Raw genomic sequence first — 16,269 nt, 5'->3', positions numbered from 1 at the left:
ACTTATAATCCCAGCCCTTGGGAGATGAAGGCAGGTGGAGCACAAGTTCAAGGTCAGCCCCAGCTACATAGGGACTCTTGAGGATGGCCTGGGCTAGAGATTCTTTACACAAAGAGAAGCAAAGGGGGTAACCGGGAGAGGCAGAGGAGGGCCCAGAGTCAGAGTCAGTGGCTGTCAGTAGATAGCAAAATACCCCAGACAGAGCAGGCCAGGACACACATTGGGTTCTCTGCTTCGGGGAGACTCTGAGAGCCTGACCAGCCACCCTTGCCAGAGCAGAGCTCAGCAGCCTGTTTTCTGGGTGAGCTGGCTTCTGCTGTCATCCCCATATATTGTGATCCCATAACCACCTTCACCAAATATACAGGCTCAAAAGTGACCGACACCATCTCTGAGCAGCTCCGATGCTCCCCAGCTGGGCAGTCACAGGACACTATAGTCGGAGCCTCGGTTTCCTCAGAACCTCCACTGATCAGATCACACAAGTTATGAGTGTGGTAGAAATGGAGTCAAGTAATTCACGAAGTCACAAGGCCAGGCAAATGTGGGCTCAAAGGTTAGCACAAATTTCAAGGCCACAGTAGAGCACATTAAACAGGTCCAGGGCCTTACTGAGTGTGGCCCTAGAAAGGCACAGGACAACCCGCATTAGGTATGCAGTGGGTACCCGCAGAGGACACTGTTTCCGTGCTACTGTTCAAGACCATCTTTGTCATAGGGAGACACTGCTTTCCAGGGACATGTGACCTGGAAGGAGTCCCATGGCTTCACCGTGATCTGCTGAACTGATCCACATCCACGTCATTCCTCACAGGGCCCAGATCTACAGGTCAACAATGCCTGCTCTAAGGAGACCAAAGACACTCAGACCCCAAGACCCAATCAAGCCTACCCCACTACACTGGGACTCCCAAACCATCCGGAATCCCTCTGAGAGATATCTTTTCCCTATGGAGTTTTTAAGTAGATCTGGGAGGATCCAATGAAATCTGTTACGGAGTAGGATGACTCTGGCAGTCTTGGTCCCGATCTCTCTCTGCTGTCCTCCTTTGAAGAGGACCCTGCTTCCCAGAGCGCCCCTCAATTGAACGCACAAACTAGGGTCCTAGTGGTACAGACATTGCTGTGGTCACACTGTGGCACTCAGAAACAGTCCACACGTACTTCATCAGCTCAGCAGGCCTAAGGTATAGAAATCGATTCTAGAGGTGTGCAGCACCCACAGTATCCCCCGCAGCCCCCACACAGGATGGAGTCCCGCTGCTTTGTCCCCCTGCATTGTGTGGCAGTACCTAGCTCAACAGGAGTGGACGTGGTCCCACTATTCCCACCTTTCAGAAGTCCCAAGGTCGCTAGAGTCCCCACCATTGCTATGGCCCTACTTCTCCACACAGTGTCTATGAGCAAGGCACACACAGCTCAAGACAACACAACTCAGGCAGCTGAGGTTGCCAGGACCTAGGCTGGGAAGAGGAAAGTCCCTTGGGCTGCAGGCTGGCGGCCCTGTCCCTTATGCAACTTAAAAAGGAAAAAGAAAAGCATTGCACCCGCACCCCTCTGGAGGCTCCTGAGTCGGCTGTTTCTAAACAGCTCGTGGGGCTGTTTCTGCCCCTCCCGGTTTCATTTCCACTTCTCTCCGGATGACAGCCAGAGGACGGCTACTGATCAGATGCTCAACTGCTCCAGATGGTCCAAAGAGTCCCCTGGATGGGGTGCGTATGGAGGGGAGGACACGGTATGCGGCTGACACCCTCTCCATATCCGCACCCATACCTGCCCAGCTCACCCCTTACTCAGTGAAGGGGAAGCTGAGCCTCGGTCACCCATCCTCTAGCCCTGACAACAAATGGGTCACGCTGACCACCTCCTGCTCTATCTGGGTGTTGGGGTGGAGGTGGGGAGCAGTGGAAGAGAGCAGATGGCTCTTCCCAGGGCAGTACCAACAGGCTTCTCTCCTCCTGCCAGACACTGCTGCAGGAAGACGCCTCTCCAACACAAAGGCCAGCCCGGAGCTTCAGGAGCTCATGCCTTTGCTCCAAAACAGCGGGCTTGGGGCATGGGGCGTCAGCATTGTCCGGAGCAGAGGAGGAACAATCCCTGGGGAAACCACCCTGTGCAATCCTGAATGGGAAGCCCCCCTCCTTTCTCCTTGCCATACATGGCAGATCCTGGGCTCCCAGGCAGGTGAAGCAAACCAGATGCCTTCAAGCCAACATGCGCCCCTAGTGAGAAGTGGCAATGACACCCAACGGAAGTGGGCAATCACCCTCAGGTGAAGGGAGTCACACAGGTTAGGTGCTGCGCCAGCTCTTCCAGCCCTCAAGGAAAGTTCCCCGAATCTGAGGTTGATGACATGTCCCAATTTTTAAATGCTGCCAATGTCTTCCACTGTATTAAAAGAACAATGTGGGCCCAAACAGGCCTGCAGCCTGCCTGTGACCTGGGCAAGACAGCACATGGTGGTGCCTGAAGCTCAGGACGTCAGGACCTCAGTTGACCCAGCCCGGCCTGACTCCATGACCTGGTGAAAAACAGTAGACAAGGCAGCTGTCCCAGCAGGGAGTTCTCCACACTGGCCAGCATGGTGACCGGAAGGGGCTGCTGTCTCCCAGGCCACCCTCCTGGACAGTGGACATCCTCTCCACACTGCTGAAATCCCCTTCCAGGAACAGACCGCCGCCGGCCTCAGCTCTGCCTTTGGGACTCCCCAGAACATTGAACGCTTCCTGTGACCTCACACCACACCGCCTCTCTGGAAACAACCAACTAGTGAGCTCTGGTGAGGCCGCCTCACCCGCAGAACATCCCTGTCCACCTCCACCCTCCAGCCAGTGAGCGTGAGGGCATTCCAGGCCTTCACGTGGCAGTGAGGGACGCACACCGAGGGACTCACGCTCTGCATGCACCAGGAAAGAGCAGACCTGCAACCTACAGCAGCCGACCTTGTCTTCTCGTAGCTAGCCCTGGCTGCCATAGAACTCTCTAATTAGCCCAGGCTAGTCTTTAACTCTGGCTCTTCCTACTCTGTCTCCTCTGTGTCCCAAGCACTAAAATCACAGGTGCTCACCAGCACACCTGCATTGAGGCTGGGGGTGTAGTTCAGTGGACAGAGCGCTTGTCTGGCATGCATAAAACCCTAGATTCAATTCCCCAACACTGCATAAACTGGGCATGATGGTCCACCTATGTAATCCTATCACGGGGAATTAGAAGCAGGAGAATCCAAATTTCAAAGCCCTCCTCAGCTACAGAATGAGTATGAGGCCAGCCTGGAATACATGAGACCCTACCTCAAAAAAAAAAAAAAATCTGATTTAGACGGAAATTTTAGAATCCACTCCCTTTACTAATATACAGTTTCTGGTTTCTGGTAATGAGACTAAAGAACAAAACTCTCTTTTATCCTAAAATAGCATGAGTCACAATGAATGTGCTATCCAGTGGCTCCAGCTTCCCTCCCTCAGAGAACACTGCCACCTGGCAAATGCCAATAGGCAAGCTGCAAGAGCAACAGGCAAGGCAGGCAAGGCACCCCTGCACAGGGGACTGAAGGGCTGGGTGCACGCCCACCTTGTTGACATGGTGGGATGGGGCTGAGCTCACACCTACCTTGTTGACTCAGGGGACCGAGGGTTGAGTGCACACCTACCTTATCGACATGGGGGATAAAGGGCTAGGCACACACCCACCTTGTTGAGGCTGCTGCGGTCGCTGACGCTCTTGGTCAGCTGCTGGATCTCAGCCACCTGGTCGGCCAGCCGCTTCTGTTCATTCAGCTTCTCAGCCAGTGTCTCCAGCTCTGTGAGGGCTAGCTGCAGCGACAGTCTGTCAGGGTGGCCTCTGGGAGTGTTCTTCAGCATGTCCTGCCAGGGCCAGGGAGAGCATGAATAAGACATGCCCCACACATGCACGCGCGCGCACACACACACACACATGTATGAGCAGACATACACACACACACACACATATGAGCAGACACACACACACACACACAGAGGCCCTCAGTTTCTAGTCAAAGCATTGTCCTATGGTCTACACAGACCAAACCTGAAGGATGCAGCTTACAATGGGACCAAGGCACTGGACATGGAAGGCACAGGCTAAGGCCTAGTGAATAGAGACAAAATGATCGCGTGGCTTGTTCTGAGCACATGCACAAAAGAGGGCCATCAGCAGGGTGTCCAAGAGACTCTTGGTCACCCTTGTCCATAGCAGTGTCAATCACAATGGCCAACTCGTATCCATGGGGGTGGGGAACAAGAAGTCACCCCTAGGCCTTGGGAAGAAGGGCATCTGTGATCCATGCTTAAACAGGGCTGAATGCTGAGGACGTGGCATCATCAGAGACAAACCCTATGCAATGCCACTTCAAGGCGGCTTCTAGACTTATCAGATTTCAGGGAGAGAAAGTCACAGGTGGGAGGAGTGGCTGTCCATGGCTAAGGAGATGGGAGAGGGGAATTATCGTTTAGTGGGTCCAGCGTTTCAGTGTGGAGAGCTGAGGGATTCCCACAGATGGGTGGCGGGGACACCTGCACAGTGGGAACATGCTTGATGCTACAGCCCTGCGCACTGGGAGGCAGCGGGCCGACAGCAAACGCCTCAGTGGAGAGGGGATACAGACTTCACAGACACTGTGCTCGGAGCCCAGAGCCCACACCCACAGCGCAGCAGCTCTACAGAGAGAGACGAAGATGCTACCAGGCCCTCAGCCTGCCCACTGCCACCCTGTCTGAGGACTGACCGCAGAGCCTTGCGTGGGACTGGGGCTCCTTCGGGCATGCTGCGTTTGTACTTCAGTGACACCTGACCAAGGTGAGGTCGGCGGACTGCTTGAGGAGTTCTGGAAGGCTAAGTCATATCCCCTTCCTGCCTGAGCAAAAGCGTCAAACAGGCTGTGGGGCTGAAGAGGTGGCCCAGCAGGTTAAAAGGCACTTGCCACCAAGCCTGGGGAGCCGAGTTCAATCCTTGGGACCCACATAATAGAACAGAGTTGACTTCTGCAAGTTGTCCTCTGACCCTCTATGTGGTCACTATGAACCTACACACACACACACACACACACACACACACACGGGTTAGAGAGATGGCTCAGTGAATAATCATGCAGAAGGCGTAATTTCAATTTAACAACATCCATATCAGGTGGCTCAAAATTGCCTGTAATTTAGCACTACTGGATCCACCGCCCCTGGCCTCCGAAGGTACCAGCATCACATACACATGCCCACACACAGACACATCCATATACATAATTTAACAAAGTAGATCTTTTTCTTAAAATGCTGTTGAGCACAACAGGATGCCCTCTTGAAATCGAGAAAGGTGAAGTAAACCCCAAACCAGGATTAGGCCCCAGCTGAGAGCAAGCCACCTGACCTCCCTACCCCCAGGGAGTCCCAGGCAGTACCTGGAGCAGGAGGATGAACTGTGGGAATCTCTGCACGGGTTTCACCATCAGCCCATAGAGGGTGACTCGGTCCGCACTGCACACCTGCCGCCGCTGTGGGAACAAGGCTGTGTCACTTGTCAGTCTCTGAGAGCATGGGTCCAGTGCCGGGGTCCAGACCTAGTCTCCACCCTAGGAACCGCTCCCCGGGCTCCAGGATGAGGTCCCTTTCTCCTGAGGCACCTTCCCCAAATCCGTCCCTTGTGAGTGTGGACTGCATGGCCCTGGGCTACCTTGAGGAACTCGAGGAACGCTGGCTTTGTGAGGCAGGCCTTCTTGATGATGGACATGGCATTGGTGAAGTTGTTCACATAGTCGCTGTACACGTCTAAGACCATGGACTTGGAGAACTGCAAGAAATGGAAGAGGAGCTGCATCAGCATGGTGGGGGAGGCAGCTGCGCGCTTGCACACCCACACCCACACCCACCCACCCCCACACACACATCATGCTGCTGAGAACCTGCTCAGGGAAGAAGAAGTCTTAGAGCTGGGAAGCAAGGTAACAGGAAACAGAGTTTTTCTACAGCAACTCAGAACTCGCCCAAGAGAGAAGGCAGCCTAGGGCAGACACTGCCTAGGCTCCATCTATTTCCTTTCCATGGCCAAGAAATTGGGGAGATGCATCCACAGCTAAGCTACAGATGTCAGAGGTCAGTCAGTCTCTCACCATAGCCCCCTGGACACGCCCACCTGGGATGTCGCATCTGAGCTCTCTCAAGACCATCCTGACCACTAGTAGAACCCAGAAGCTTACAACCGAGCAAAGCTGGCTTGACCCGCTCGCTCCCTCTCTGAAGTCTGAGGATTTCAGTTTGACAAGCAGGAATTCCAGGCGTGGAATCTGAGCCCAGAGACGTCCTAAGAACTACTTGAGGTTGTAAAACCAAACTGGAACCAGGACCCCAGGACCACAATACAGGCTCTTCCCCCAATTCCCCTGGAGCTACAAATGCAACCTAGGCCAGCATGTGCAAGCCTCGCTGATCACATGTGGCACACTTAGAAAGGAACCTGCACCAAGTCAGGGGGCTGCCAATGAGGTTAGTCTCCGGGCAACAATGCCACTATACTCTGGTTTCAACATTGTCTTGGCCTGGGACATCTCTTCTGGGACACCAAGGTGTCATGCCTAACCTCTAGTGGAGGACACAATGACTGAGGGGCTCTGATATCATTGACTTTGACAAGACAGCCAGGTTGGGGCGGAGGCTGGACAGGCTAATCTAAGCAGAAACACCTACCGAGGCCACAAAGAGGTCCCCAATCTTCTCTGTGGAGTCCCACTCGGCCACGCGGGAGGACAGGGCGATCTGGAACATGGAGTGACAGTGGAGAATCTCCTTCACGCGGAAGAACACCACCTGACACTTGCGGACGCTCAGGGCCTTGGGTTCCATCTCCATCAGCGGGTTACGGTAATCCTGCCAGGATGGGTGGGAGTGGGGATGACATCAGCTATCTTCAAGGTCACCTGAGACAAGGCAGGCTGAGAACTGAGCAGACGCCCACCCAGCTGCCCAGTGGGGCCTTCCTGATGCGGGTAAAAGCATCCTGCCTTCTTCACGGATATTTCTAGAAGGTTCTCCATGGAATGTGGCATTTCTGTCCTAACTCTGTCACTTCACAATGCCACACATACACATTCACAATGCCACACATACACATTCACAATGCCACACATACACACACACACACACACACACACACACACACGGGAACTTCTGTGTTAAGCTGGCTTGGGAGCGAGAGAATCATTTCTACACCATCTGTGTATGAGGACTCTGCGTAGGTGGCTCGGGACCAAGTCTGGCTGGTGGGGAAGCTCAGAACCATCTGCGCGGCTGGGCAGTGGGGTCTCAGGTCAGCACAGTGCCCTGGACTCTCGAAACTAGAGCTACATTCTCCAGTCACTTTGTGTGATGCCTGGGCTCCTTCATATGGGTCCCGAACTGTTCCCACACCACCAGTTCCCCTCCCTGGTGGCCTTGTTCTAACATCCCTGAGGAGCCCAGGTCTTTGAGACCTAAACCAGACAAGGGTCCACAAACATGTCACTCTAATTTCTACTTAGCGTCCTCTGGGCATTCCAGTGTGAGGAAGAGGGGACATTGCCCTGCACCCATACTTTGAGGACTATCTGAATGGCCCGGAAGACACAGTCCCTTCCAGTCACAAAAGGGAACACACGCCTTGACTCTCTCGTTTCAGAGACTCCCAGTTTTCCTTCAGTAAACAGCTCTCGCTGCAAACCGAAGTCATGGAAATCCCTGGCGTCCCCACTTGTTCCGTTCCTCAGAAGCAGCAGGACTGGCTTTTAGCCCCTTTTCTAAAACTGCCACAATCCCCCAAAGTTCTTTACAAAGTGACCCCCCTGAGTCCCGCCCTCATCCAGGAGGTCCCGAGAGTCCTCGGATATTTTACCTGGAGTATCCGCTTCAGTGACTCCACATAGCTGCCCTCGCTCTGCACGATGGAGCCCAGGATGTGTCTCCGGACCACCTGCATGGACCACACAGTCAGGAAGGGTGTGGGATCCAAGGAGCAGAACCAGTACCTGCTGTGTGAAGGATCTCAAAGGCAAGAAGGGGAGCTGACAACGACAGGACCCAGGAGCCCCCGAGTCACATAGGATAGACTGAGAGACACAGCTCTCTGGGGGTCATGGGCCTAGCGGGTCTTAAGCATCCAAAATTCTGGGACCTTACCATCTCCAGACCCACAGTATGGAACACATAGAGTCCAGTTCCCACTAAAGTCCCCTTCCCTCTCGTGGTCACTTCCCCTCAGGTGCTAACAGCAAGCAGGCTAGCAGTTGCCCCAGCTTCCCACAGACCTGCTGAGGACTCAAGCCATCGGGCATGGGGCCCAGCTCTGGGGCTGGAGGTTTGAAGTCTGTCACACCAACCTCCAGAAGCCCCATATCTTCCTCTTCCGAGTCACCTGGAAAGACAAATGGGAAGATGGCGTAGCTAAGGTGCGGATGGCACACCCTGCTCAGGCCCCAGGAGACGAGAAACATTCAAACAGTCCCGGATCACACCTGGGAACTGCTGCCCCTGAGTCAAGGGGTTTAGCTCCAGTTCCCAGGCTCCCTATGGTCCAAGACTGCTCCCCCTAAGCCTGTGATCGGGGGAGTGGGAGGGAGAGCTGGGGGATGAGAAAACAGCACCCCACAGGGCCACTGTCCCTGCCGAGACCTGCCCACTCTGCCTGCTCCGGCCTGGCATGGGCCAACCACTCACGTCCCCATCACTGGGCACTAAAAATAGTTTTCATATGGATGCCAAAATGGGGGGAATAAAACACAGCCCAAGAAGAACCAACCCATCAGCTTTGCACTTCCATTTTTTAAAAATATAAAGATACCCCAAAGGGAGCAGGCTCAGCTGGGTGTGACGAGGACTCCAGCCTACCGGGGCTGGGCTCAGCTGATGGCAGAGAGAGTCCCACAGCAACGCAAGGCCCTAAGGGAAAAAAGGAGGCCCAGTGGGGTGCTGAAGGGTCCTCCTCCCAGGCTCTGACTCCCCCGCCATGAGAGGCTCAGGGCGATGAGTCCCTGCTACTCAAAGGCTCCAGTGCCCGTGGCAGCCACAGAGAACAGGAAGTGGGAGACAGAGAAAAAGAGAAGTGGTAGCCAGTCCAGCTGCCGGAGAAGCAGGACACCCAGTCAGGCCCTTACCTGAGCAGGACACAGAGGAGGAGGAGGAGGAGGGACAGCGAATGACGGTGTGGGGGTGAGGGTGGGGGTGGTGAAGGCCCTCCTGCCTGGCCCACATACTGCCTCGGGCATCACCACGCACCCACCCCAGCCGCCGTGTCCTAGGCTTCCTCTTCCCCCACGAGCTGCTGGGTAACATTCTTGGCCTGTGATCTGAGCCGCCTGGCTATTAATAACGCCTCTGGGGGAGGGTCATTTTAGGCCCAGGGCTAGTGGGTGGAGTGGAGAGGGTGTCCCAGAAACCGTCCCCAGTCATTCAGCCTGTCTACTCCCTTATAGTAGCCAGTGTCCCCCAAAGGTAGAGGAGGCATGGGGTGATCAGTTTAGCCAGTGTTTAGGTGTCACCTCTACGAAAACTGGGTGAGGTTCCAGCTGTAAGGCCAGAGAGACCGATGGAACCCAAGGCGTGTGATGCTACGCTGGCACCAAATGCCACCAGGGCTGACAGTCACCAAGAATAGTGCCTGCTGTGCCGAACTCTTTCTGTGTGCACTATGGTCATCCTCTCCTTGGCCTCAGGAGACAGAAACCACTATTAGCTCCTCATGCAGAAGGAGGAAACTGAAGCACAGGACAGCAAAAATGCACAATTTCCAAGAGACAATTTCCAAGGCGCCGTGGGTTCTCCTTGGCTCGGAGCCATGTTCCTTCAAAGTGCCAGTCCATGTGTGAGGCTAGCAGAAGGCCCTCCCCGGATACGGCCTCGTCCCACCCAAGGTCTGGCGCCCTTAGCGTTCTGCCCAGACATCGCTGACCATTAACCTACTGTCCTACATCTTTGTCCCCTTGTCCTCTTGTCTGTTGTCCCCAAAGATGCAACACATCCCAGGTGCTGGGCCTTGCTGGGAACTTTGTGAGGGCCCCAGTCTGGGCATTATCTGGAAGAGGGGATCAGTGCTCTGGTGGGCATCAAAAGCAAGAGATGGAGACCTAAGTAGGGCCTAGGGAATGGGGGAATCTTGGAAGAGTGGCCAGGACAGACAGAAAAACCAAGACAATGGCGGGACAGTAGATATGTGGGCAGAAGAACCCTCAACTCCTACCAGGAGCAGATCCCAGCCAATGCCTTGGGCTGGCAGGTGCAGGAGGCCTGTGCAAGCCAGGAAGGCCCAGGCAGCTAAGCTGTGAGTGGCAAAAGGGCACCACAGGACCCTCTCCACCTGCGTCACTTCCCCAACCAACCCTCCCCACAGCCACCCGCATGACTCACCCCAGATACTGAAATGTCACCTCATCAGAGGGTGCAGGCTTCAGCACACCCCATAGGGCCCTTCCTCTGCTCCCTTCCCAACCCCCAGTTCTATTTTTCTCCCAGAGTGCCTATCGTGACTAGACAGTATATTACCTATTTGCTCACACTTATCACACTTAATTAAGCCTCCCATCACCCTGACCAGAGCATTGGCACTGTAGGAATCCAGGGAGAAGTCACAGCCATTCCATTCACGGCTGCATCCCGGGATGGTGGGTTCCTAGCCATAGTAGTCCACAGTAAATAATTTGTAGAATGAGTAAATGATCAGTTGATCGAATCCAACCTTGGGACACTTCTAAAACCCTGGTGACTCTCTGATGTCTCGAAGGGCAAGCGCCCAGCCAGGCCCATAGAGCCACACTGACCTGGCCTCCCAACCTCTTCCATCACCCCCATGCCCTCAGCAAAGTCTATGATGTGTACCTGTCCCCTCGTCTGTAAGCGAGGCACCCAGCAGACATGCCATAAATGTCGACCCTCAATGCCTTTGCACGTGCTCAAACTCTGCCCTAGAGCTCCAGTCTCCTCTTCCTTGTAAACATTCTCCTGCCTCACTTTTCGCCTCGACCCATGCCCATCTCCACACTCCCCCAAGAACCTGAAAGACTCATGTCATCTGAACCATCATTCCCCACTGCATCTGGAGCCCCTGGAAGAAATTCTGGTAGGTTCACTGAGGACAGTGTTTAGTAAGTATTCAATAAGTAGTGGTGAAATGAAGATGGGCAAAGAACATTCTAGATAAAGCCAGGTGAACCAGGAGGCAGGAGGGCAACAGCCATGGCCACACACTGAAGGGAGGCTCCATGGCTCACAGAAGAAGCTGGCCACATCGGTCAAAGGTGTAGGAAGCAAGCTGGGACTGACCCCGACACATTTAGGCTTCAGTTTGGAAGAGGCCAGGCACCAGCCACCTCACCCCCAGCATGCCCCACCCCCAGCACACTGCCGAATGCCACCCCTGCTCACCAAGGACGTCTTTCCTATGCAGGAAGGAGACTTTACGCATGACAGCCATCCGTGTCTTCTCCAGCCCATCTCGGGTTCCACTCTTGGCGGCCTTCATGAGCTGGGTCATCTGAGCAAAGGCACAGGGGGAGTCATCAGAGCCGGGGACCCCTGCCTTCAAGGACCTCAGTTCAGACATCATAGCCAGCCAGCCCGGTTCCATCTACTTTGGATGGGTGAGCAGCAGAGGCCAGGGGTGGCAAGGAGGGAGATGAGCTCATGCTCCAAGGTCCCTCTGTGGGCAGGAGAGGGTCTGACCTCTACCCTCTACTTAAGGGGGTGATAGGATGGGGAAAGAGCCAGGTCTGGGTTCCAACCCTAGTTCTGACACTCCCCAGCAAGTAGACATCTCTCTGAACCCCAGGTAGAAGCATACAAGCCACTCTTTTAGGTGAGCAGAGACTGAACAGGCCAGCTCTAGGAAGGTCCCTGAGGACTGACCTCCTCCCTGCTGAGCCAGGTAAGGAGACCCGACCCTCGTCCCCCAACAGCCGAGTTCAAGTCTCAGCCCACAGGAAGGGAAAACTGGGGCCACAGGATGCAGAAGCCACACGCCGGTGCTGCCAATAAAGCAAGCCTAGCAGGCTTTGACACCGGAGAGAGGACAGCGACATGCTCGCAGTGGGAAGCAGACACCCCGCCACTAGGACCCAGACCTGAGAGGAAAACTGCTGCCCCCTTGCCCTGCCCCTGCCCCAGCCCCAACACTTTCAACACCGCCAGCATTCGTGATCAGTGTTCCACAAGGGTGGTGCATCTGCACTGCCCAAAATGGGGCCCACGTGGGACTAATGAGCACTCTGAACGTGCCGTGTTCAGAGAACTGGAAATCTCAATTTCGTTTCATCTTACTTTCAATGGGAGAGCCACACAGCCGTGCCGTGGATGTTCCAGGAAACCCCCTCCTCTCTCAGACTCTAATGAGAATGAAAATGCCAGTCTGGAGGTGAGGGTTCCCCTGGATTCACTGGCCTCGCTCCTGCCTCTAGCAGCTCTGTGGCTCCCAACTGAAGGGCTATACCCTTCTCTTCATGGGGGCTGAGTGAGGACAGACGGAGCCTGGGAGAGGCAGGCTCAGAGTCTGGCGGGGCTTAAAGCCTGAGGGACAGGCTGAGAGCCTGGGGGGCTGAGAGCCTGGGGGGATGAGAACCTGGGGGGCTGAGAGCCTGGGGGCTGAGAGCCTGGGGGGGATGAAAGCCTGGGGGGATGAGAGCCTGGGGGCTGGGTTGATAGGCTGGGGGTGCTGAGAGTCTGGGGGGCTCAAAGCCTGAGGCAGACTAAGAACCTGGGGACTAAAAGCCTGGGGGAGTTGAAAGCCTCTGGGACTGAGAACCTGGGGAGCTGAGAGTCTGGGGTGGAGGGGTGAGCTGAACCTAAGGAACCAACAGAGAGCAAAGGCATTTTAGGAACAAGACTGGCTTTCGGGAAACAGGAGAAAGAGGAAGTGGGTCCCCATGCCTTGCTGTATCCATAGCTAGGATTGTTGGTCTCTTGGTAGGAAGGGTCATAAGCGCCTCTGAAAATCTAATGGGGTCAGGGAATAAACATCAACCCCAGAAACTGCGCATGGGTGTACCTCTCTTCTGGGGCACATCCAACTATGGGGGTTATTACCTAGCTGGACCCGTCAGTGGAACTATCTTCAGAGCCCTTTCTACTTGGCACTTTTCTGAACAGGGACAAGTAGCAGGTGAACAACCCAGAAGGTTCCTTGGCTGAGTTGGCCTGGCATATGCTCCCTTCCATACAGTGCAAGTTGGGCCAGAGGCACGAATGCTCTGCCCTCTGTAGGCTCCTAGCTCCTCTCCTTGCTCCCTCCTTGGCTCACGACCTTCAGGGGTATCTGCAGGGGTCCCTCCCCCTTCTCCTACTGGCCCTGGCTCTGCTGCAGTGAGCAGAACTGTAGGATTGACAGCATTGGGACCCTGGCATGCTCAGACTGGAGCCCAGCTCTGCTGCTGACTGCAGGGGGGACTATCAGCCACTACCTAGTCTCCTGGCACTAAATAATGGTGGAAAGACAGCCATCCCTGGGTGCCACAGGGGCATTACAGTAACAGTGGCTGCCATCACTAAGCTTATATAGCCAAGTATCATCGAGTACCTTAATGGCCTCATCATCCAGTCCCCATATCCACCCTGGGGCCACTACTACGTATGGCAGAGAAATGGAGACTCAGAGAAGCTAAGGGGTCCATCTGCCCAGGGTCACTCAGGGTAAGCAGTGAGACTGGGATTGAACCCATGGGTTCCACGACCCATGCTGTGTGCTGCTCAGTTAAGACCATCTACTGCTGCCAAAAGCATCACCCAGAAATCTAGTTTTCTGATGCAGTGCAAGCTTGCATTCTCAATCCTCCTGCCTCAGCTTCCCAAGTACTGGGATTGAAGGCATATGGCTGCCAGGTCTGGCTAGGATTCTGCTATTTTTTTAAAAGGAGAACCCCAGGTCATTCTAGGGGCTCTTAGGTTTGAAACGCCACTGGGTATTCTTGTGGTTCATTGGCATCTCTCTGGCAGTGTGGGGTGGGGCGTGGGGTCCAGGCAAGCACCAGGAAGTTGAAGAAATAGCTAGCTCATGGCTTGGCCTTCCTGCAGTGCAAATGTGAGGTGCAATCAGGTGACAAGAATCAAGGGTGGACTCCCCAGGCTCACATCCACCCTCCTTGGTGGCCCAGCAGAAAGACCCTCTAGGGCCAGGAGAGAGGGCCAGGCAGACAGTACCTTCCAATCGCACTGTGCCAGGAGAGAGGGACAGACAGACAGACAGTACCTTACAATCGCACTTGAGCTTCAGCTCCTGCATGTCTCTCCCCCCAACTCTCAAAGCCAAGATGTCTCTCTTAGTCCTGACGTATCTCTCCTTTAGCCTAGTCAGGTCTGGAGAAAGCTGGGGCCCCAAGCGGCCAGGCAGAAGGAGAGCAGGCGAGAAGAGCAGGCGGGAAGCGAGGAGACAAAAACACAGACAACAGGGGAAAAGGAGACTCAGGTCACATGGCAGACGGACAATTGGGGCAGGCAGATGGGATAGCAGTCTGGGTGCATCTGGCTGGAACCTGCACCTCCAGATCCAGCCCAGCAGGCCAGGCAGCTGAAGCTGAGTCTCTGCTGTGGGACTCCCAGCTTCTGGGCAGCAGAGTCGGGAGGGAAGTGACCTCAGGTCTCCCTCTCGTGGCAAAAGGGAAATGATACTTGGATGATATTGACTATGTCTTCTTACCCCAGACCTGACAATGGGGCTTCTAACATGGAAGGCTGACAAGGGACAGATGGGCTGAATGACAGGGTAGGGACAATGAACAGGTACGTGAACAAAGGGATAAGTGATTAAAAGATGAGTGGACAACATAGAGACAGATGGATTGATGGATGTGTGCAAGGACTCAAGGGTGGGTGGATGGATGAGTGAGTGGATGGATGGATGGATGGATGGATGGATGGATGGGTGGATGCATAGATGATGGATGGATGAATGGATGGATGGATGGATGGATGGGTGGATGCATAGATGATGGATGAATGGATGGATGGATGATGGATGGATGGATGAGTGAGTGAGTGGATGGATGGATGGATGGATGGATTGATGGATGGGTGGATGCATAGATGATGGATGGATGAATGGATGGATGGATGGATGGATGGGTGGATGCATAGATGATGGATGAATGGATGGATGGATGGATGGATGGATGGATGGATGATGGATGGATGGATGAGTGAGTGGATGGATGGATGGATGGATGGATGGATGGATGGATGGATTGATGGATGGGCAGGCAAACAAATGGATAGGTGGGCAATTGGCTATATTTAGTTGGGTCACTATAGCTGGGAAAATGGATGATGGAGCGAAGGCTGGATGTCCAGAAGCATTGCTAAGCTGACAAATACTTACCAACTGGTTCACAGGGGTACAAGCCCTGTGTCTCAGTGTCTCCACAGTATGAAACTCCCAACCCTGGCCAGCCACATGCTACCAAAGTAGCACCATTGAACACTGATTTGCAATGTAGACAAGCTAGTCCAAGCTCATCCTAACATTCCACTGGAGGAAAAGGTGAGTGGGTGGAAGAAAAGGAAAGAAGGAGAAAAGAAGGGAAAGAAGAAAAGAGGGAGGGAGGAGGGGAGGAGGAGGGAAGGAGGGAAGAAGGGAGGGGCCACGACATGGAAGCATAAATGGGGGGGTGACTGGTTTATCTGCTATCTGGAGAATGGCCAGATAGACAAAACAGACATTTAAATGCATGACCTGTGTGAGCCACGAGGGAATCTGATGAAGCACACAGACAAGAGAGACACGATACACTTCTGGACAGACAGTACATTTCTGGACAGACAGACTAGCAGAAAGATGGAGTAGGGACTCTGTAGGAAGGTGGGCATCCATGCCAGTCTTGGCTTCCCACTTACAAGCCAGGAACGTCTCTGGATCTCTCTGAAGTTGCAGTTTTCTTGCTGGCAAAGTGACCATGAGAAGTTCTGGACATCTAGCTCCACAGATGGCCAAGAGCATTACTGGACGTCCCATGGAAAGCCCGGAGCTTAGTAACGGTTCCAAGCAGGAGTCACTAGCATCTCACCTCTTAATAAGAGATGTATTTACTAAATGGATGGATCAATGGATGGAGGCAGGATGAATGGATGGCAGACAGACAGATGGAGAAGGTCCTCTTATCCATATATGAAACTGAGTCCTGGCCTTGTCATTCACTGGCTGTGTGACCCCAACCATGTCACCTAACCTCTCTGAGCTTCACTCCTATATGTGAAGCTCCTGCTCTCTGCAACTCTGACAGCTCACTCCCAGCATACTGGGCTCTGTCTTGAGCCTTGT

The 16,269-nt window shown here is 54.2% G+C and overlaps 1 protein-coding gene across 5 annotated transcripts in view; it reads right to left on the bottom strand.

The window, feature by feature from the left end:
* Nucleotides 1-16,269, bottom strand: part of Arhgef10l (Rho guanine nucleotide exchange factor 10 like) — a 149,573-nt gene that overhangs the window by 52,671 nt on the left and 80,633 nt on the right. For 3 of the 5 annotated variants that reach the window (XM_087906958.1, XM_087906959.1, XM_087906957.1), the window contains 8 exons: nucleotides 14,206-14,322; nucleotides 11,394-11,502; nucleotides 8,285-8,391; nucleotides 7,873-7,950; nucleotides 6,693-6,872; nucleotides 5,683-5,799; nucleotides 5,411-5,503; nucleotides 3,690-3,863 (listed from right to left, as the gene is read on the bottom strand). In XM_087906958.1, the coding sequence (XP_087763084.1) occupies nucleotides 3,690-3,863; nucleotides 5,411-5,503; nucleotides 5,683-5,799; nucleotides 6,693-6,872; nucleotides 7,873-7,950; nucleotides 8,285-8,391; nucleotides 11,394-11,502; nucleotides 14,206-14,322 (975 nt within the window). Of the gene's footprint in view, nucleotides 1-3,689; nucleotides 3,864-5,410; nucleotides 5,504-5,682; nucleotides 5,800-6,692; nucleotides 6,873-7,872; nucleotides 7,951-8,284; nucleotides 8,392-9,130; nucleotides 9,319-11,393; nucleotides 11,503-14,205; nucleotides 14,323-16,269 lie in introns of those variants that run through there. The other 2 variants (XM_087906960.1, XM_087906961.1) reach the window with 2 other exon arrangements.

The sequence above is a fragment of the Myodes glareolus genome, chromosome 6 (genome assembly GCF_982192425.1).
Source record: "Myodes glareolus chromosome 6, mMyoGla1.1, whole genome shotgun sequence".
Taxonomy (NCBI): Eukaryota; Metazoa; Chordata; class Mammalia; order Rodentia; family Cricetidae; genus Myodes; species Myodes glareolus.
The sequence above is the reverse complement of the archived record's forward strand: the minus strand, read 5'-3'. Positions and strand labels throughout refer to the sequence as shown.